Below are 23,088 nucleotides of genomic sequence, written 5' to 3'. Positions count from 1 at the left end.
TCACTAAGATTTTCACTTTGTCATAAGACTTCATTGTATGTGTTGTAAAAATAAGTGAAAGTTAAAGGGATATTTGATAATTTCCTCACCCTCATGCCATCCCAGATGTGTATGACTTTCTTCTGCAGAACATGAATGAAGATGTTTAGAAGAATATCTCAGCTCTGTTGGTCCATTCAATGCAAGTAAATGACAAGCGGTGAGAAACAGATCAATAATTAAGCCATTTTTTACTATAAATCTCCACTTTCACTTTCATAAGCGCTCTTCTCTCTTAAGAGTTCTTCTTCTGTTTTTGGTGATTTACATAAGCATATCGCCCCCTACTGGGCAGGGAGGAGAATTTATAGTAAAAAAACTTAAATATTGATCTGTTTCTCACCCACACCTATCATATCGCTTCTGAAGACATAGATTAAACCACTGGAGTTGTATGGATTACTTTTATGCTGCATTTATGTGATTTTTGCACCTTCTGAGTTCTGATCACCATTCACATGCATTGAAAGGACCAACAGGGCTGAGATATTCTTCTAAAAAGCTTAATTTGTGTTCAGCAGAAGAAAGAAAGTCATACACATCTGGGATGGAATGAGGATGAGTAAATGATGGGAGAAACTTCATTTTTGGGTAAACTAAGTTTATTTGAAAGACTATCTAGCACATAATACTGTAGAACTGTAACTATTTATAACTCTTTCAAGATGCACAGGCTCACACTTTAAATGGTCAGTGCTTTGTAGTTTAGATAATTAAAATAGCAACAGATCCAGTGAAACAACGAAGGTTGAGTGATTGTTTTTACATTTTACAACGTAAGAGTGAAATAAAAGACTAAAAATAACACATTTGTACTTTTCTTTTACTTGGAATGTAAATGTTCAGGACAAAGGCAAAATGATTACTGTCTCTTTAAGAGGCTTTTATCGCATGATACAACATTGAAGGCACTCTGTGCAGTTTGTTTCGTTGAGTTTAAGCTTTTGAGAGCTGTTAAGTCTCATTAATTTTCGTACCGTGTCGTGCTGTTGCATCTGTATTCATTTACTTTAAGTATTCTGTTATTTTATGACAAAAAATAATTTTGCTATTATCATTCTGCACTGCTAGGGAAGAGGATTTCAGAGATTAAATGACTGAGACTGTGAGACTGCAGTCAGTATTAAATTTATGATGATCTTGTACCTGAAGCACGTTCATCCATTCAGCTATTAGTAGCCTATCTGTTCTCGATGGATCTTCCGTGATCGTTCCCGCACTGTCAAGTGAGGCGGCGCCACATCAGTTTGGTCTCTCACAGGCTACTCTCTGATTTGTTTGGGTGTGAGTTGATAAAATACAGACTGCGTCCGCTATAATACGGAACGCAATTCTGATCATTTAAATAGCGGATTTTACAGACTGCTGGCAATTGTTATGCGACATATGATAAAGGTTTGTCAATCAACATTCGGACCTAACCGGCCCAATTTTGACCGGTCCAGCGGGAATTCTCCCGATCTTCCCGACTGCCACTCCGGCCCTGCAGGCTACTGTAAAAGTGTGGGTTGAACATGAGGAGGGAAGTGAGTCAACATGCTGTTGGGATCACACTGACTACAGTGTGTCCTCAGACTTACAAATGTGAGTGGATAAATGCACGGCTAAACTGCAAGTCAAGTATTCTGTTGGTTATAAATTTATTTTAAGATTATTCATATATATGAATTGTAGTACTTTTATACTTATAAAAAGAGTAAGAGTATATAAGTAGAGTAGAAGAGTATTTCAGCATACAATTAATCTAAACTCGTTCACTTTATATGTTAAATACTGTAGAAATGTATAAATATACTACACTTATACAATATATGTATAAATTACATAACAAATATATATAAGAGTACAAAAGTGAAAAGTAGGGTACAATGGGGCTAAAGGAAATAAGCTTGTTTTCTAGTCACAAAGTGTATCATGATTGAAAAAATAAATGTCTTTTTATTGAATTTTGATGGAGCACCATTATTTTGTGAAAAGAAACAGAAGGCTGTTTTGATTAAAAAAAAAATTGTTTTAAAGGTGTCAAGGGAGCATTTTACCCCATACCTGGGGGTAAGAGGCTTATTTACATACATTTGCAACATTTTAAAAATTATTAAATATTACATCAAATAACCTTAAAATCACACTTTAGGCATGGCACTGAATGGTCTCATTGATCAGGATTATTTTGCAGTGTATATAGACAAACATGTGGTTAGGAAAGTACTGTGGTAGATTTTGTTGCAATTTCAAAAAAATAAAATGAAAAGTGCCTTTTACCATGGGGGCCTTTAGCCGTGTTGTACCTTTGTACTAAGTAAATAAATATTGAATAAATTAATATTGCTAAGCACTCTAAGCTACTAATGTATGAAAGGTGTTCTATAAATAAAGTTTATTGTATTATAATTAAAGGAAATGGGGGACTCTCATGGTTCACACGTTAAATACAAATACATTTTACACTGTGGTATGTCTCCCTCTGGCGTGTGAAAACCTTATGATGACAGCCTTTATTTTTTTATTCATTTGATAATGTGCTATATTCTCTCATTGGATATACATCTATATTTTCTTTATTTTTTCCATTTTTGCTGTTCATGGAATTAACACTTTTGTGGCATCATATTAAGTGAATTACTCGAATGTTCCAACTAGTAAGAAATAATTATTTATTGCAGTTTACTGCACTTTTTCAGTTCTTGATTTCAATTGAATTCTAATGAGACCTGGCTTCGGTTGAGAGGCTGTCCATCTAATTAAGTGTTTAAATGGCTTTCAGGTGAATGCGCCTTTATAAAAGTGAGACCAACACATCTGTGACGAAGTTTGGAGTTCGGGAATGATTGCCGTTTGCGTCAAGTTGATTGAGGTGTTTATGTGGCCCACATACACAAACCTGACAAAATGCTTTAGTTAGCGGACCCACTTTGTACGATGTCTCTTACGTATAAGGTGAGTCAGCTCTCCTTTACACAAATTGACCGTGTTTAAATGGTAACAACTCCTGACATAATGCATCAATATTGGACACTCAAGCCGTCTAATCTTTAAGAATCTTTGTCATTACCTCTTCTCGATGACATGACGGTGGTGGCAAATATTAGGCCTACGGTTTATTGTAGTTTAGCGGTAACTGTGGTTATGGCAAATTTGTTACCGAAGAGTTGCTGTCACTTACAAGAGGTAACTACACTTTCAGAAATGTAGTAGATGACCATCTGTAGCGTGTTTTTATTTTTATTTTATTTATTTTTTTATAAATAAGGACTACTACATTAGCTTTTTAAAAAGTGGTCCCAAGCCTTCGATTAATTTTCCGCATTTTTCTAATTTTCAGCGTGTTTCAGTTGCGAGAATCGGCGCGGGAAGGACTGAGGTGTACCGAGTTTTTATTATTAAAATAAAACCGTGTTGTGTCTGTTATTATGAACCTAATGTTGGCACTCATACACTTACCTAAACAATCAAATCACCCCCCGATATCCCGCCACACCTACACAAACCTACATCTGCACCTCAGTCACGCTGCACAGCAGCTATTCAGTCTTTTACATGAATAAAGACGATATATAACGCTTCCATACAGAGGTAAAGTGTGGGGAAACGTAACGCCGCCATAACTTGTCCGAGTTCAGTTTTGTCACAAACTGCTGCGCTAGTAAGCCTGACCCATTACGTCACATCATACAGGCGAATGATCCAGTCAACTATGTTGCGTAGAAAACGCGCCGGGGGCCTTCGGTTCATGCTGTCGCTCCTAAAATATGGCGTAGTGTGAAGCCTTGTTGTTGTCGTCCAAAGGAAAGTGGCAACACACGGGAATGCGAAGAACCATGCGTGTAGTGGACAAAACATACGCGTTAAAAGGAAAATAAGGTGACCGTGGTAATGAACGGCGATGTTGAGATCTACCGGGTTCTTCCGTGGCATTGACTGCCCGTTTTATTGTGACAAAGGGAAAGCCGGTCCATATGGGTGCAGCAGACCCTACTGTCACTTCAGACACAGCAAACAAAGGCGAGCATCCTCTGGGATAAACGATATCAGAAAGACAAAAGCGCTTTCGGCGAGTTCAAACGGTGAATCCAAGATTTATTTGATGTCATGTTTTCTATCTGTTCAAACGGATCTGTGGGTTGCTAAATGCACAAGCTTTCTACTGGTGAAACGAAGAAACAACACTCTTCAGTATTGTTTTGTGGATATGTTTAACCAGGTGTTCAGCTAGTCCAACGTGTATTGTTGACGAGCATTTTCATGGTACTTTAGAAATGCTGCAGTGTTTGCACTGTGTGGTTTACCTTGATAAACAAATGCACACCATGCAAAAGCCCTTTGAACAATTACATTTGCAGAAAGCCCTGGAGATCGGCTGCTAAAATCTTTATATCTGGGTTTCAAAGTCACTTGATTGCTTAAAATAGGTAGTATTGCAACTGGGTAATGGTTATTGAATTATTTATTATTATTATTATTATTATTATTATTATTATTTTTATTTTTTGTTGATGTGTCTGCTCATAAATTGAATATTTTTGTATAAAATGGGATCTGAAATAAAATACATATTTGAGACATTTAATAAAAATGATATACTGCATTTACACTTAATATTTAATGCACTTTTTTTAATGCAGTTTTCTGTGTGTGTGTGTCAAAAAAAAATAATATATATATATATATATATATATATTACATTACACACACACACACACAATGAATTGTTCTGATTATTTAGTGTACTTATTCAGTGTATCTAATTTAAACCTATTTCGGGCATTTGTTGACAGATCAAGGATATGATCCATTCAGTCCGGAGGTTGAAAGACCAGGAGAAAATTGTAATGAGGAGCCACCATCAAGCCTGTCAGAGGGTCAGGATGTGGACCTGGGCACCATGGAGCTGGAGCTGGTCAATAGGGCAATTGAGACTGTTCGCAGTGAGATGGAGAGAGACAAGAAGAAACTCTCTCAGATTGGAGATCAGGAATATGAGCCCGCATCTAGCTCTGTTAAGAGACATAGACCCACTGCTGCATCGTCCCATCAGGGCTATGATCCTGGGAGCTATCAGATGGGCCAAGCAACTGAATACAACCCTACCCCACGCTCCAGTAAATATACCTTGGACTCTGAGAACAGCAGTAGCAATGCGCTGGAGTACGTGCCAACTGCTGTCTCCAAAACAAGCATTAAAAAGGTGTTACCTCCACCACTGTCTCGTGTGATGCCACCTCCTACTGTCAACACCAGGTCTGTCAAGTGTAAATACACGCTGGATAATTCCAAACCCTCCACGGATATGGAGTATGACCCTCTTTTAAACTACTCTGCTAAGCTGACTGTTAAAGAACAGAGGGCTTTGTGTTCAAGGGAAGAGGGGAGAAAGAGATTTCACCCCACAGAAAGGGAAAAACAATCTGAGGATGAGGAATATGTTCTAACAGTAAAGAAACTAAGGCCATTGCCACCTAAGGCAGACGTCCCAAAATACACAGCTAGTTTTTCTGAATCCGATGAAGAAAGTTCTGGGACAGAGTATCGTCCGATGTCCATAAGTCGACTGCAGCTCAAGGGAATCCACGCAGGCTTGAAACGAGAAAGAGAGTCAGGTGATGGAAATTCTGGTACATTGAGACAGCAAAAAAAGCAGGACTCTAAAACCGAGGATGTCTTCTCACTGAGTGAATCGGAAGACTTTGAGTTCCAGGCTGTGGACAGGACATGCAAAATAATGGTAGAAAAAAAGATGACTGAAAGTAGCCAGTCGAAAAGCAATAAATATGAAAAAGAGGTGAAAGACTTGAATAAAAAGAGTAACAGTCACAAAGAAAAACAAGGAAGTTCCAGTAGGGACAAGATGTCAAAGAATTCAAGTAAGGGGAGTATGAAAAAAGACAAGACCCAAGGTAGGATTGTGGAGGGGAGCAGCAAACCTAAAGAAAAGTCTTCGGAGAAGGTGCGGAAAGAAAGTACGGAGGCAAAGCACAGTGTTGACAAGAACAAGCAGTCAGGAAAGTTGAAAAGCGACCACAGCAACAAGGAAAAAGATAAAGGAAGCTGTGACTCCAATAAGCCCAGAACATTCAAGCCAGTGAAAACTGACAAGGAATCATCCAAATCCAAAGACAACAAAAATGGAAAACTTGAGACCAGTGGAAAGGAGCAAAAGAGCAGCAATAGCAGCAGAAGCAATAAAGAAAAAAGTAAAAAAAACAGCTCAGCCTCCAATCAAAAAGAGGCAAGAGAGACCAAACAGAGGAGTCTAAAGCATGTGGATTTGTTTGGTGCCGAGAGTGCTGAGGAGGAAGATGAAAGGATAGTGAGGAAGTCGGCTTCTGCTTTTAAATGGGGAAGCCTTGTAAATAAGAGGAAAACCTCAGTTACATCATCATCTGAGGATGATTATGAGAATGATGATGATTGTGGTGGAGATGATGATGTAGGAGTGGACTACTCTAGCCTGCAGGCTGAGATGGAGAATGACTTGGACCCGATGGAGGAGTGTCTACGGATATTTAATGAATCTAAAGAGGTGAAGATGGAAGATAAAGGGAGACAAGCCAAGCAGGTACCACAGCCAGGGAGTGCATATTGCTTTATGATATTTATACATCAGACTGTTCAGGACTCGACAAGGTTTGTTACTGTAGGTTTGGTCTGAAGAAGGCAGTAGTGCCGATACGCATAGGTTTGCAATCCACATTTTTATTGCTGACAGTTTTTAAATTGTTTCTACTATGAAATGGCCAATCCAATATAGGTGGTTTTATCTGACAAGTGCCTTGGAACCTATTTTTCAAAGATGTGAGGTTTTTTCCCTACCAAAGAGCACCTTCTGTATATTTTTGTACTTTTGAGAAGACTGGATCTTTTTTTTTTTTTTTTTTTTTTTTTTTTTTCTTTCATAGTCTCTGGCTCTACAAATCAGTTTGCAAAATCCATTTGAAGTTATAGATTGATATTACTAATATGTTTAATAAGTTGAATCTTATAATATTAGTGCTCCTTAAAATGACATTGTGGGCTTCTGAGGACGTTATGCAAAGATTTTTGCTAGTGGTAGAATTTTTCTGATTTTTGTAGCACACCTGACAGTTTCAGTATCACTTTCATGTGTGCGTTTTAGCCTTCACAGGAGCAAGAGGAGGAGGAAGACAACACCGAAAGCACTTTATCAACTCTCTTTCCTGGCCAGAAGAAGAGGGTGTCACATTTTAAAGCTCAAGGAAAAGTGAGTGTGGGAATGTTGATGGACCTGTTCTCTCTTCTCTTTGGTTCCCTGCACATTACACTTGTATATTAACCTTATATGTTGTGCAACAGTTTTAAGTCATAAGTCTTTCTCAAAAAGATAAAAATACAAAGTGTCTGAAATTAGGACACAGGTAGATTAAGCGCAAGTGGATGAAGTTTATGGAATTTGCAATGCAATATACAGCATATTTCCAATAAATCTGTCAAATTGTATTATACTAGTTCAGATTGCATTTTCTAATCTTCCAACTGCATTCTCCATCTTTAATCTTTGTTTTATAATTGTCATCTTCAATCAGTCGGAGACATCACTGAATGCTGTGCCGATACCACATCGGAGGCTGACTGCGCAGGAGATCTGTTACCAGCGCATGCAGAAGGCCCAGCAGCAGGCAGCACAGCTGGCTGCTGCAGTAAAGACTGTGTCTGCTTCCACCAAACCAGTTCTGGGGCTCTCTGGAGCGAAACAGAGGGTGGCACACCAGCCAAATGCCTCCCTTCCCTCCCCAAAGCCTGGTATGAGTGATCCTCATATCTTATTACACTAGGATTTAGGTATAATAGATGTAGTTGGTAAGGAAGCCCCACCTATTCATGGGAAAAAGCAAAGCCCTGTTAATATATACTGAACAAAAATATAAACGCAACAGTTTTAAAGATTTTACTGAGTTAGTTCATTTAAGGAAATCGGTCAATTGAAATAAATTCATTAGGCCCTAATCTAATCAATGCGTATGGAAAATTTCTGGGATCTTTTATCTCAGCTCATGAAACATGGGACCAGCACTTTACATGTTGCATTTATATTTTTAAGTGTAGTTACTCTTTCATTCCTAGGAGTATGAGAAAAACGGAGAGAAATATCAGATCGATTTGGCTATTTTAACAAAAAAAAAAAAACATGACAAAGCTGTTGTGTGCAACTTTTTAAAGAGGTCATGAGAGCAGGATCTAGGTGCAGCTAATTTACTAGAAAATAACCAAAGTACAAAACAGGGTAAACACTGGAACACAGCAAGACTAGGAACAGGAAACAAAAACAAATGATACATCAAACAGGAGTAAAACACAACTGAGCAAACATCAGGGCATTATATACAGAAGGATACACGAGGTAATGGAAAACCGGTGAGAACAATTGGGAACAGCTGGCAGTGATGATGGCAGTGAATTATGGGAAATGTAGTCCGGGGAAAACAGAAGACAGGCTAAACACAAGGCAAAACAACAGTGAATCATGACATTGTGTAGTTTTTTGCATTTCAGACAAAGCCAAAAAACAGAACTGATTTTTTGTTTTTTTTTGTTGCCTTTCAACAAACAAATACAGAAGCCTAAAGAAGAGCGCTGCTGCAAGCTGTTGAGCTGCAGAGCCATAGAGTTCAGCAGTCTCAGGACAGAAGTTTACACTTACCATTTACACTTCAGTGTTTTATCAGATTGGGATCTAAATCATTTTAACTGCTTTGTCTCCTGCTTTGTTTATCCTTTTGTATATATTTTATATTGTTTATGTACTGGTATATATTTTTAATGATTATTAAAGTGTTTAACCACACATTAATGCTATTTTTAAATGATTGTACACATAAAATAGCCCAAATTTAAGAGGTGAAACCTGTGATATGGCTAATGTGATTTCAGTGGAAGACCTTTATTTTTATACAATTTACAGCATCATCGGACAATGCAAGAAGGCTTAACTTTTGTAAGGTTAAAATAGTAGATGCACAATAAAAATGTAAACAAAAAATTCAGTAATGATGGGGTTAAATTGTATTAAACACAAAATATGCATTAATATGCAATAACAAAAAAGCCTACAATCATAAGCAGTTTTCATTGTTTCTTCTTAAGTACTTTGTTTGGCAGTAAAGACAGTGCTAATGGAGATCAGTATACATTCACACCCAGTACTGTGTACCTAAACATTTTACAGCAGTTTTACCTTAAGCACTTCGCCAAACTGAACAGTTAGCACAATATCCCCATAGAAGTTTGATTCATTAAAGTATGAAAACCAATAAAAGCAGCACCCCACTCCAATCATGTAAAGCTTTCTCTGGTATCTTGTCTTATTCTCTGGTTTTAACTCATCATTATATCTCTGCTGGAACTACTGTTATGATGATTGATTTAGTCTTGAATCCACTTGGATGTTTCTCAAACACAAAATCAAGTATCCAGCATATAGTCGACTGCAGCAACATTGCTCTTCTTTTAGCTTCCATATTTGTCGGTTGGAAGGCAATAAAATCAGTTCCAGGTTTTTTGGCTTTGTCTTAAGCGCAAAAAACTACACAACAGATTTGTCATGTTTTTCGTTGTTAAAATAGGCAAATTTATCGGATATTTCTCATGTTAACTAACGGTAATGGGGAATCGATTTCCCCCACGCTAAACCAAGCTCCCAGAATAAGACGCTTTGCCGACTGTATGAGTAAAATTATTTGATGTTCTGAAATACATAATGTTTCCCAGTAGTTTTTTTGATAATAGATTGAGTGTGCTCTTATTTTCAGGCCTAACTAATTCCAGCAGACGGGTGTTATCACCCACCACAACAGTGACTGATCAGGTTTCTGTGAAAGCTCATACATCAGCTGGCATCCCATCAAAGACCACAACCACTTCATTGCAGAAGAGAGTGGCTCATGCCCCTACACTCAAGGCAAAGCCTCTCTATATTACAACCCCAATTCCGAAAAAGTTGGGACAGTATGAAAAATGCTAATAAAAAGAAAAAGGAGTGCTTTGTAAATTAAATTCACCCTTTGCTATATTGAAAGCACTACAACTAAACATATGTTTTACTTCTTGAATTTCAATAATTGTACAGTAATTTCAAATCAGATGATTGCAACACACTCCAAAAAAGTTGGGACAATCGAGTGTTTACCACTGGTAAACATCACCATTTCTTATAACACTTAAGCATTTAGGCACTTAAGACACAAGTATACAAGGAATTTTCCCCCATTCATCCAGGTTTTCAGCTGCACAGTTGTACAGGGCCTTTGTTGCCATATCGTGCACTTCATAATGCTCCACACATTCTCAAATGGAGATGGTCAAGACTGCAGGCAGGCCAATCTAGCACCTGCACTCTGCTTATTCGGCCAGTATGTGGTTTGAAGTATCCTGCTGAAAATTCTGGAACGTCCCTGGAAAAGACGGTGCTGGATGGCAGTATATGCTGCTCCAAAATTTGTACATACAGTGCATCCGGAAAGTATTCACAGCGCTTCACTTTTTCCACATTTTGTTATGTTACAGCCTTATTCCAAAATGGATTAAATTCATTTTCCTCAATTCTACAAAAAATACCCCATAATGACAACGTGAAAGGAGTTTGTTTGAAGTCTTTGCAAATTTATTAAAAATAAAAAATGAAAAAAATCACATGTACATAAGTATTCACAGCCTTTGCCATGACACTCAAAATTGAGCTCAGGTGCATCCTGTTTCCACTGATCATCCTTGATGTTTCTGCAACTTGATTGGAGTCCACCTGTGGTAAATTCAGTTGACTGGACATGATTTGGAAAGGCACACACCTGTCTATATAAGGTCCCACAGATAACAGTGCATGTCAGAGCACAAACCAAGCTATGAAGTCCAAGGAATTGTCTGTAGACCTCCGAGACAGGATTGTATCGAGGCACAAATCTGGGGAAGGGTACAGAAAAATTTCTGATGCATTGAAGGTCCCAATGAGCACAGTGGCCTCCATCATCCATAAATGGAAGAAGTTTGGAACCACCAGGACTCTTCCTAGAGCTGGCCGCCTGGCCAAACTGAGCGATCGGAGGAGAAGAGCCTTAGTCAGGGAGGTGACCAAGAACCCGATGGTCACTCTGAGAGAGCTCCAGAGTTTCTCTGTGGAGAGAGGAGAACCTTCCAGAAGAACAACCATCTCTGCAGCACTCCACCAATCAGGCCTGTATGGTAGAGTGGCCAGACGGAAGCCACTCCTCAGTAAAGGGCACATGACAGTCCGCCTGGAGTTTGCCAAAAGGCACCTGAAGGACTCTTGGACCATAAGAAACAAAGATTGAACTCTTTGGCCTGAATGGCAAGCGTCATGTCTGGAGGAAACCAGGCACCGCTCATCACCTGACCAATACCATCCCTACAGTGAAGCATGGTAGTGGCAGCATTATGCTATGGGGATGTTTTTCAGCGGCAGGAACTGGGAGACTAGTCAGGATCGAGGGAAAGATGAATGCAGCAATGTACAGAGACATCCTTGATGAAAACCTGCTCCAGAGCGCTCTGGACCTCAGACTGGGGTGAAGGTTAATCTTCCAACAGGACAACGACCCCAAGCACACAGCCAAGATAACAAAGGAGTGGCTACGGGACAACTCTGTGAATGTCCTTGAGTGGCCCGGACTTGAACCTGATTGAACATCTCTGGAGAGATCTGAAAATGGCTGTGCACCGAACCTGATGGAGCTTGAGAGGTCCTGCAAAGAAGAATGGGAGAAACTGCCCAAAAATAAGTGTGCCAAGCCTGTAGCATCATACTCAAAAAAACTTGGCTGTAATTGGTGCCAAAGGTGCTTCAAAGTATTGAGCAAAGGCTGTGAATACTTATGTACATGTGATTTTTAAATTTGCAAAGATTTCAAACAAACTCCTTTCACATTGTCATTATGGGGTATTGTTTGTAGAATTTTGAGGAAAAGAATGAATTTAATCCATTTTGGAATAAGGCTGTAACATAAAAAATGTGGAAAAAGTGAAGCGCTGTGAATACTTTCCGGATGAACTGTATGTCTGCATTAATGGTGCCCTCACAGATGTGCAAGTTATCCATGCCATGAGTACTGACACACCCCCTGGCCCATACAGACACTGGCTTTTGGACCTGACGCTGACAACCGCTTGGATGGTACTTTTCCTCATTGGCTCGGAGAACACAACGGATGTGTTTTTCAAAAACTATTTGAAATGTGGACCCATCGGACAAAAAACACAGTTCCACTGTACTACTTTCCAGCTAAGATTAGACAGAGTCTAAAGAAGTCTTCAGCGCTTCTGGACAGTGTTGCTGTAGGGCTTCTGCTTTGCATAGTATAGTCTTAACTTTACGGGTGGTGTTGACTAACAAAGGTTTACTAAAGTAATCCCAAGCCCATGTTCTTGATATCCATTACAGATGAATGATGTTTAAGACAGTGATGTCTGAGGGATCGGAGATCATGCGCATTCAGAAGTGGTTTTCGTTTTGCCCATTACGCACTGAGATTTGACCAGATTCCTTGAATTGTTTTTTTTTTTTTTGACCAGATTCCTTGAATCCTCTCCCCTTTTTCTCCCCAGTTTGGAATGCCCAATGCACTAAGTCCTCATGGTGGCGTAGTGACTCTCCTCAATCCGGGTGGTGGAGGATGAATCTCAGTTGCCTCCGCATCTGAGACCGTCAACCCGCACATCTTATGTGGCTTGTTGAGCGCATTACCGCGGAGGCTTCACGCCATCCACTGTGGCATCCATGCACAACTCGCCACGCACCCCACCGAGAGCGAACCACATTATAGCGACCACGAGGAGGTTACCCCATGTGAGATTACCCTCCCTAGCAGCCTGGCCAATTTAGTTGCTTAGGAGACCTGGCTGGAGTCACTCAGCATGCCCTGGGATTCGAACTCGCAACTCCAGGGGTGGTAGTCAGCGTCTTTACTCTGAGCTACCCAGGCCCCCTGAATCTTTGACCTATATTGTGTACTGTAGAGGGTGAAATGGCCAAAATCCTTCCAGTTTGTCTTTGGGAAACATTGTTTTCAAAGTGCTGGATTATTTGCTGAAGCATCTGTTGGCAAATTGACAAGTCTCGAATGATCCTTGCTCTTGAAGGACTAGGCTGTTTTTGGAGGCTCCTTATACTATGACACGATTGCCTCACCTGTGTAACATCTCCTGTTTCACACTGCCTTGTTATTTTAACTCATCAGATTGTTATTAATCTTAAATTGCCCCTGTCTCAACTTTTTTGGAGTGTGTTGCAATCATCTGATTTGACATTACTACTGAACATAAAAAAAAAAAAAAAAATGAAATTCACAAGGTAAAACGTCATATAATGTTTAGTTGTAATGCTTTCAATATAGCAAAGGGTGAATATCATTTACAAATCACTCCTTTTTGTTGTTATTAGCATTTTTCATACTGTCCCAACTTTTTCGGAATTGGGGTTGTAACATAAACATTATCATGTGGGCTGCCTTTTTGTTTACCCTAAATCTTCTCCTTTTCTCTCTTTTCTACCCTTTACTTTCTTACTGCAGAGCTCTACCATGAAGTGTCCCATCATTCCTGCTGAATTTGGGGCAAAGGTGCCAACTAATGTCCGCCAGCGTTATCTCAACATCTTCATAGACGAGTGTCTGAAGTTCTATCCCTCTGAACAAAAAGCTTTTCAGACAGTACATCATCCAACTTTTTCTCTAACATTCCATTTTTGTAGTGAGCTCTATTTTTCATAGCTGTTGTATAAGCATATTGCTCTACAGTTTTTTTTTTTGTAATTGTCCATTTTTAAAAAAAAAAAAAAAGGTTTTGTGACAGAGCGGTTATCTTGGGCATATACAGTATATAATTACTGAAAGTGTGTTGGTTGGATTAATGCCTGTTTTGTGGTTGTCGTTTGCTCTCAGGCTCTGGAGGAGGAGAAGGTGGTGTATGACAGAAGCAGCAGTAAGAACATTTACCTGAATGTAGCTGTGAACACACTGAAGAAACTCCGCAGCAAGACCACACCTGTGTCTTCTGCCCTCAGTGCGTCTAACACAAACACACACACACACACACACACACACACACACACAAAATAAATGTGCTGTTAGTGATTTAAAAAAAAAAAATTATCAAACGACATGCGGAAAACATCCTTATACAGTTTTCATTGATATAGGTGCCATGAAACATCACCTGTCTCTGTAAAAGCCCTAGGCTCAGTAAACAGCGGCGAAAAAGATGTCCGTGGTCAGATTGTTTGTTTAGCCAATCAGAGGACTTTCTGCCTCTCAGTAATTGTGCGCATTCATAGGGCAGCCCATATATGCTCGTATAAGTGCCAGTACTGTGTGCTGCTCCCACCACATGCTCATGGTTGAACAGCAGTTCACCAGCGCATCATCCAAACACTGCCAACCATGTTAAAATACAATTTAGCATTATAAATTCTGAATCTAAGTATTGATTACCATTGTCTTACGTCTGCCAATCATTTTGAGTCGTCCAACATCAGCTGTAGCCTGAAACTGAACATTTGGTCGGATTTTAGGAGTGAATGCACTTAGCAGCATAGAAAGCTACAGGAGTGAATGCGCTTAGCTGCATAGAAAGCTACAGGAGTGAATGCGCTTAGCTGTATAGAAAGCTACAGGATGTCCCCTTGCTCCCTATTTAGTGAATTACTTAATCTCAGTGTGCTGTCTGTTTACACTAGTTTCAGAACAGTTCGAAATGCACCTTTTTCCTGACTCCATATAACACCTCTGAAAGCAACATTTTTCTGCTTTTGGATGAACCAATTGATTCTCAATGCGAAAATGCACAGTCAAAATATGAATGCATTTACAAATGTTAATGAATAGAACCATATCGAACAGTGATAACAACAAAAAATACAACAAAATTTATATTAAAATGAAGCGAAATGACCCACAGATGTGTTAATGTTGAAAGTTATTCAAAGTAACTAACATGTTTTTTCAACTTCTGAGGGAATAATGTCCCAAAATCCACATGTGGACTTGTTTATCATGTTGCGAAAACTGAATGAATTTTTTTGAAGTGGCATATTAAACAAAACTAGAAACACTACTCTTTACACCCAAACAGGTTTCATTGAAAAAACTTTTGTTAGCTCTGCACCCATAGAAGCGCTTCATGGAAATCAACGGCATGCTGTTGTGTCACCTGACTCGGTACGCCAAAAGTTAAACCCTTGTGTGACCTTCGGGACACTTGTCTTTTATTTTTTTTTTTTTTTTTTTTTAATCATTTTGGCTGTGTTAATGCCAACGGCATAAATTTTGCCAAAGGTGTGTATTTTTGGGGGAATTTTGATATTTCAACCTCAGTTCCTATAATACACTGTGTACACAAAATAGTTACACTCAGGACCTTGAGGACAAAATTGTCCCCATTGAAACCAATTAAAACTGCATTATTTGATCCCAGTGCCATTTAAAGCATAAAATCATGAATTCTATGATATGCTTTCATTCCGGAGCCCTGGCATCAAAATTGAAATCTTTAATATTTTCCACCAGATGGTGCCATTTTTCTCATGTTTAGCCTATGGAGCAAATACATGCTTTTTTCATATTTTCTGTTTGCTGTATTAGAGCACTGCAACCCAATTGAATAAATGATTCAGCTAAAATTGTGTGGGGGGTGTGTTAGTATGGATGTCAGTGTGTTTTGTATGTGTGCATTGAGAAGTGTGTGTGTGTGTGTGTGTGTGTGTGTGTGAAAACAACAACAGTGGCATGATGTAAAACTGGCATTTAAAGGGTTAAAATCCTGAAAATGAATGAATGAATATTTGGTAGTTGTGATCAGGACTGATGTTGGTTAAAAGTCAGTGAAAGTGGAGAATAATATTTTTGTGGCAGTTTTTTGACGCGGAGATTTTTGTCCTCTGAGGACCTGAGTATCTTTTTATTTTTATTGACGCACAAGGGTTAACCCTTAAATTACAGACTAGAGAGTTGTGAACAGTATTCAGTTGGTTTAAATTAATTAGAATTATGGAAAGAGTATAGCAAAGCCAAATTACGTCCATGCATGTGGACGCGGGGTCGCACCAGGTTAATATTGCTATTACACCTCTGCTAGATCCTGAACAAGTGCCATGTGATGTTGTTCTTAATGAAAAATATTTGTTTTGTATTTCCAATTTACCAGATGTTCATCTTAAGTGACTGAGGGTACAGTAAAGATGGGGCTAAGTGCCTTTCTCAAGGGAATATCAGTGATGGAGAGGGATTGCGATCTTAGTCTTTCGAGTTTAGGGGTCTTTTTGAATGGTAAAGGCTTTAACTAGCAACTGTTTTGTTAGCGGCATGATCATTAGTCCAGCATCTAAGATGGTATTGATCATGAAAGACTGCATATGTCAGATTATGAAAATGTGTTTTTTTTTGTGCCATGTGTCTCTTCAGAGAGTCCAGCAGTATCTGTGAATAGAAAGGCCCAATCCCATGAAGGAGTGCTTGGTGGTCGACTTGCTGCCACAACCAGCTTCACTATCAACCGTTCTGGCAAACAGCAGGATATGGACCTTAAAGGTACTTGACTACCACATTCAGTCTTAAGCTCATTAACTCACATATGTCTAGATGGGTGTTTTCTTGGTTATACAGCCTGCTTGGTATTGGTGGGGTATCACCAAAGACTCATCAAATGGGCACGTTATGTATGGATTTTTTGCTCTGTGTTGGATTCCAGGTGCCATTCTCTACAAACAATTGAAGAAGTACCTAATGACTGAGGAACAGCTGCAGGAGCATGGCTACCCCAGACCTGATCCCGAGATCTCGGGTCACGCTGTTGTCCATAACCTCCCAGAAAAGAAGAACAATGACTGTGAGTTTTGTTATGGTCTCACCAATGTATTTTTGCTGTCAATAAACATTACACCCTGTAGCACACAGCCAAACCACTAGATGGCACTACGCTCAAAATATTATCACCCCATTGGCCAATGTTGTTTCGGTCTTCATGCTTGCATTAAACCTAAGTTGCAAGCCATTTATTACTTTAAACATTTATGACTTGACAACATTGACTCCCATTTGGGAATGCATTCCTTTATTTCTTATCATTTATTCATCTTAATAATTGATTTTAATTAATTGTCCTGTGTGCCTTTCTCAGCTTTTTCCAAAGTGTGTTGTCGATGTGGTGCTGAGTACAGAATAAACGCTAATGGCAGCTGTGTGCGTAAGGAGGAGTGCAGTCACCACTGGGGAAGACTACGTAGAAATAGAGGTTGGTATGTGTGCATGTGCAAACAAGGGAGAAGATGCTTTATATAATGCAGTACATTTTCAACATTTGTCACGCCTAATGCTGGCATGCATTTGTGTGTCTTATGTAGTGCCAGGAGGTTGGGAGACCCTTTATAATTGCTGTTCTGGTGCGGTTGGTTCTCCTGGATGTGAAGTAGCAAAAGTAAGTCATGTTTTGGTGATTTCTGTTGTAAATACAGTATTAGAGTTTGTCTGTGTAGTACACCACATTCTTTCATTTAAAAAAAGAGCAATGAAAATATTGTCCCCTTTAATTAAATACTTTCAGTCCCAAAAAATTTTGGTCTTTTGCTAGTTGGTTTTATTTTTTACAGACAACATGTGAATGAGGCAAAGCTTACAACAAGTCTGAGAGTAAGCCATATCCAGCCTTATTAAGGTGTTTGGTGTATGTGTTATACAGCGAAGAAGAGTATGTTAAGCAAGGTGTATAAGATCTCTGAAAAGGTTTAAAACACTTATTTTTGACCATTACCATTTTTTTTCAGCAACATGTTCAAGATGGCCGTAAAGAGTCTTTAGATGGTTTTGTGAAGACTTTTAGCAAACGGCTACCTGCAGATGGTAATGGAGGTGTCTATGCCTTGGACTGTGAGATGGTGAGAGAACCGTTATTTGAGAACACTCTTACACTTAATGTTCACATTTCATTATGTACATGCACATGAAAGAAAGATGCTATTGTGGGTGAATAAATCATGACTATAATCTTATTCGAAAGGGTTAAAATACCACAGACTGCTTTAAAATGTAGTAAGTGTATTAAATCAATGGAAATGCTGTAACCTCCATCTAAATTTTTGTCCTCCAAGTGCTACACAAAACAAGGCTTGGAGCTGACCAGGGTGACTGTCATTACCTCTGAGCTCAAGGTCGTGTATGATACGTTTGTCAAGCCGGCGAGCAAAGTGGTGGATTACAACACACGGTAGGAATTGCGTTCAGAGCATGATTTTATAGTTCAGTTCTCCAGTTTTAATCAACACATTACATCTGTGCCTGCTTTGTGTGTGCATTCATGCTCAGGTTCTCGGGTGTGACTCATGATGATCTGGAGAACACCACCATCACCCTGAGAGACGTGCAGGCAGTGCTACTGAGCATGTTCAGTGCTGAATCCATTCTAATCGGACACAGTCTAGAGAGTGACCTCTTTGCACTTAAGGTTCACACAAGCACAATTTATAGTTATGAATATTTCTTAGGGGTTTAAATTCTAAGAGCTGTCATACCTACCTAGACAACATTTTATGTATCAAAGGCATGCTCCCAACATGAAGGATGTTACAGACAGTTGGCAGAAAACAAATATGCTGCCTTTTGAGATACCTCATTTTGACAAAAAAAAAAAAGTTTTTCATTCTTGAGGACAAAGCAAGTATCTTCTCTTTCATCATACAGTAGCTCTTCTATCCAAAATAATTATACAAAGATAAACTATGCAAATCAAAAACAAAGACATAAAACATAAACTAAACAAAAATGTACACAATGTTATTTTTTGTTTTACAAAGCAAAAAAGTGAGGGGCAGTGTGAGGAATATAATAAATCCATATTGTCCAGTATTGTTTAAATTTATGTCTGCAGCTTCATAGAAGTAATTTTCTCCCTTACAAAATTATCTAGATATCATGAAGATATAATTTGAAGCTTTTCATGTTAGGTGTTTCCAACTTGCGTATATATGTATAGATTTTATATTTACATGCATCCAACATTATTCTGAGTAGGTTATTATTACCTATCAACGCTATATTTGGGTTATAAGCACAAAATAGAGTACCTTAAACTTATTAGGAATCTATATTGGGTTCAAATACTTTCTCTATAGAAATACGAATTCCCTGAATTTAATTTTTGTGCAAGTCAGCCACTATTGAGGTTCATTTTGTGTAAGGATGCTGTCTTAGATGGGAGCTACCTATGTAGACAGAAGGTAGCAAGATGGCTCAAGGTTTTTTTTGGAACAGTGCCATTGTTTGTTTTTTGTCTTTTAAAGGGATAGTTAACCCAAAAATGAAACTTCTCTCATTTACTCTCCCTCATGCAATTCCAGATGTGTATGACTTTCTTCTGCAGAACACAAATTAAGATTTTTAGAAGAATATCTCAGCTCTGTAGGTCCATTCAATGCAAGTGAATGGTGGCCAGACCATTTGAAGCTCAAATCACAAAGGCAGCATAAAAGTAATCTATAAGACACAACTGGTTTTTAAGGACCTACAGAGCTGAGATATTCTTCTTAAAATCTTTGTGTTCTGCAGAAGAAAGTCATACACATCTGGGATGGCATGAGGGTGAGTAAATGATGAGAGAAGTTTCATTTTTGGGTGAACTGTCCCTTTTAGTGAACATTTAATGAGTGTTTGCTAAAAATGATGCTGTCTGCTCTTGCTCTTTGTCTTAATCTTGTCGCCATATGCTCTCTGTTTACTAGCTTATTCACAGCACGGTCGTGGACACGGCCATTGTGTTTCCTCATCGCTTGGGTCTGCCCTTCAAACGGGCACTACGAAACCTTATGGCTGACTACCTCAAACGAATCATACAGGACAATGGTGAGGATGCTACTGTGTGTTATTTCTAGTATTAGCTGTTTGTATAGCAACAATTTTATTGTACTGTGATGCGTTTTTGCTTGATTCAGAGGAATAGTTCCCTGAAAAATGAACATTGTGAAAATGAACAAATCATTCAGACCTATTTTGTGAACAGGATCAAACAATTTATTGAAAAGAATTGTTACTTAGGATCTAAATAATGATTGCTCTAGACTGTATGCATGTTTCATGTCTATACTCCCTTTCCTTACAGTGGGGGGGCATGACTCCAGTGAGGATGCGGGCGCCTGCATGGAACTCATGATCTGGAAGATCAAAGAGGATGCAAAGGTGAAGAGATGACCTTTTACCCCACTGGCTCTTTGTCGCTACATTATGACCTGGAAGGATTTGATGAAGAGAGTGGCATGGAAGAAGAGTTTGTGAAGCCCTTCATAATGGGTTTTGCGTCACTTGGCTCGGATGAACTGCTTCAGATTAAATGCTGCAGTTTAAATGAGAGCGAGAGAGAGAGCGCAATGGACTGACACAAAGAGGAGACCTGTGGGGATAAAGTGTTAGATTGTAAAGCCTAGACCACCATGGCTTCTAGCCACCCGAGCTGGTCTTCTATCAAAGCAATCTGTGGAACAATCCTAACACCCACCATGCTTAAACAGACCTGGTTATGGCCATCATCATGTCTTCAGTTTAGATGTAAAATGAAAGTTCACCCAAAACTGGAAATTCTGTTGTCCTTTACTCATTGACCTTATTTTGTTTCAAACTCATATGATATTTTTCTTCTGTGAAACCCATAATGAGAAATAATGTGCTATTAAGCTTCAATAAGGATGAATGCTAGCCTCAGTCAACATGCACTTTTACTGTATGAAAAAAAGATGCAATGAAAGTGAATGAAAGTAACATTCTGGCTAGCATCTCCTTTTGTGTTCCATAGAAGAAAGTCACAGGTTTAGAACAACATGGGTAAGTAAATGATGGCTTTTTTAACTATCCCTTTAACCCCTTGAAAAAGAATTTATTTATTGGGGGTAGTGGTCTTTTTGTTGAGTTAAAACAGTATTCTATATTTTTGATAAATGTCTTCAGTTTTGATGCTGTTTTAATGACAGTGGCTCCAGGAATCCTTTATGGAAGGTTTAAGTGTTGCACTCGAAGGAAGTTTGTACTTGTGAAATTTATGATTTAGCTATATATTGAACCCTTAATTATACTTGAAACCATGTTTATCAGCGCTGATGTGATGTCACTTCCTCTAGTAATAATGTATAGCAATCCACATACTCATAAATGCTGTCTATCTGCAAATATGTAAAAATAGATTTTTCTGTGGCATTCTCATGACACAATGCCTTGTTAACCAGGACAGTATTATTATCTGTTCTATAATTAATACTTATATTTTGAGAATTTGTTTGCGTTTAAATTTATTAATTGATCACCTAATTCATGAACCAACGGGACTATTTGAAGAAAATAAACAAATGTTTACTTTGAAGAGGTGTTAATTTAGTTTTTGCTTTTTAGTCCGTGTAAGCTTGATGCAGTACTTTGTAAATTGACAAACTAAATGTCACATCAGTTTTTAAAATGCAAAATGCTGCCTGCAATGTGAAAAACATCACTTTCAGAAACTAAAACTAAAAACGCGTTCCCCTTCAAAAATGTGAATGTAATAATGCCATGAGATGAATATATGCTGTATTAGAGGTGTTTTTGTAGCTTTTTAGATTTGTTTTCTATTAAACTATTAATAATCCAGTTTTCATAAAATGAAATGGTCTGTTACAACCCACCTCAGCCTTCATATAATGGCTTTAAAAACATATTTGGACCCTTGAGCCACATGAATTTCATTGCATTAGAAAACAAAATATCAAACCAAGTGGAATCTGCAAACAATTGGCCTTGTCTCAGAATTAACTTAAGCCATTTTTGCAATTACTTTCAACCAACATGATCCAAACGGTAATTTTGAAATATGAAGTCTGTTCCCTAGCAGAGTAACAACAGAAGTTCAGCACAACTATGGACATTTTGACAACCAGAAATTGTTCAAATAATTTCTTTATTTTTAACGTTAATGTATACAGTATATCTATTACATTACTGAATTTACTTTATACACAATTATTTTACCTGATTCTTATTTTTGTGACTTAATTTGCTTAAAGTGAGCTTGTACTATCTTTCTTCAAAAAAACATGACACTTGGCTTGATATTTTGTCCACCAATGCACTGATATTCATTTAGTTTTAAGTGGGTCTTCGTGTCTAATTACTTTTTTGGGCCACTGAATGGAAAATTAACGCACAGTCTGTTTGACGTGGTTAAAGGAAGTTAATACCTCTAATAGTGTCAGTATGTTCCCTGTTTAATTTCCAAATGCACAGGTGAACATATCCAAGTCAATTTTCATATACACATCAGGCCTGTACTCTGATATTCTCTGATCATTTATCTCTCCTGTCTGTACCACTTCTCCCACTTACTCCAGTTATTTTGTATGTGTATATATGAGACTCTTTTCAGCAGGTGCCTGACTAAGAACTCTTTCAGCAGCTGTTTTCTTGGACAACAAAATGACACAAAGAGCCTGTGGAGGGATATGGGGAGGTCCATTGTATCCCTCTCACCCCAGGCCCATGTGTTTACCCTGGGCCCCAGTCATTTCATGTCACAGTTCTGCTCTTTATGGGGACCCCAGGTATTAAAACTATGGCAGAATCAATATTGTGCACAATGTGCGGGTGGCCTGGAGGGGGGTGACTCTCCTTGTGTTTATTTGGAGCTTTGACCATGTGCAGTGAAACAGCTTAAAGTCTTCGTCATTATCAAGTTCGATCAGTAACTCCTCTGATCACCTCTGACTGCTGCGGGTCGCTGGGGAAAGGATTGATGGTCATGGGCTAATGGACCCCGTACTGGGAAGGGAATCGCCCACAAGCAGCCTCTGTGGTGTTTCGATGACAATTTAAAAAAATAAATAAACAAAATAAAATTACTAACTGCATCTCATAGGTCATTAGCCCTGTTAAGTACAATCTTGTGGCCTAATTAGGCCACTGGTCCTTCAGTTATTTCCAATATTGATCTGTCAGACAGAAAGATAAGCCATGCTCGAGCCACGGATTTGTCTAATTGGAGAGGTTTCGTTTAGGCTTGTTTCCATAGTTTAGTGGACAGTCTGTT

At 38.7% G+C, this 23,088-nt stretch overlaps 1 protein-coding gene across 3 annotated transcripts; it reads left to right on the top strand.

Annotated features, from left to right (window-relative positions):
• Positions 1-993: 993 nt before the first annotated feature.
• On the top strand, positions 994-21,656 carry LOC127424706 (RNA exonuclease 1 homolog). Of its 3 annotated transcripts, XM_051670109.1 has the most exons (17): positions 998-1,623; positions 2,804-2,976; positions 4,815-6,595; positions 7,154-7,258; positions 7,581-7,797; positions 9,804-9,952; positions 13,575-13,712; positions 13,944-14,064; positions 16,461-16,586; positions 16,747-16,884; positions 17,176-17,289; positions 17,399-17,472; positions 17,819-17,929; positions 18,143-18,258; positions 18,357-18,495; positions 19,769-19,889; positions 20,146-21,656. In XM_051670109.1, exons 3-17 carry the CDS (start codon positions 4,922-4,924, stop codon positions 20,232-20,234), a joined length of 3,432 nt encoding a protein of 1,143 aa, XP_051526069.1. In that variant the 5' UTR covers positions 998-1,623; positions 2,804-2,976; positions 4,815-4,921; the 3' UTR covers positions 20,235-21,656. The 3 variants fall into 3 exon arrangements, with proteins under 3 accessions (XP_051526068.1, XP_051526069.1, XP_051526067.1); XM_051670108.1 differs by lacking the exon at positions 2,804-2,976 and having other exon boundaries at positions 994-1,623; XM_051670107.1 differs by lacking the exons at positions 998-1,623; positions 2,804-2,976 and adding an exon at positions 3,787-4,103.
• The last annotated feature ends 1,432 nt before the right edge of the window (positions 21,657-23,088 follow it).

Source organism: Myxocyprinus asiaticus, chromosome 33 (assembly GCF_019703515.2).
Source record: "Myxocyprinus asiaticus isolate MX2 ecotype Aquarium Trade chromosome 33, UBuf_Myxa_2, whole genome shotgun sequence".
Classification (NCBI taxonomy): domain Eukaryota; kingdom Metazoa; phylum Chordata; class Actinopteri; order Cypriniformes; family Catostomidae; genus Myxocyprinus; species Myxocyprinus asiaticus.
This window is presented reverse-complemented; position numbering and strand designations above follow the sequence as displayed.

What these genes read in the sequence shown, in the direction of transcription:
- LOC127424706 (XM_051670107.1), top strand. Translation starts at nt 3,923, where the DNA reads ATGTTGAGATCTACCGGGTTCTTCCGTGGCATTGACTGCCCGTTTTAT. An exon ending in GCTTTCGGCGAGTTCAAACG is followed by an intron (nt 4,104 to 4,814) that starts GTGAATCCAAGA and finishes ATTTGTTGACAG; the next exon opens with ATCAAGGATATGATCCATTC. An exon ending in ATGCCTTGGACTGTGAGATG is followed by an intron (nt 17,930 to 18,142) that starts GTGAGAGAACCG and finishes TTGTCCTCCAAG; the next exon opens with TGCTACACAAAACAAGGCTT.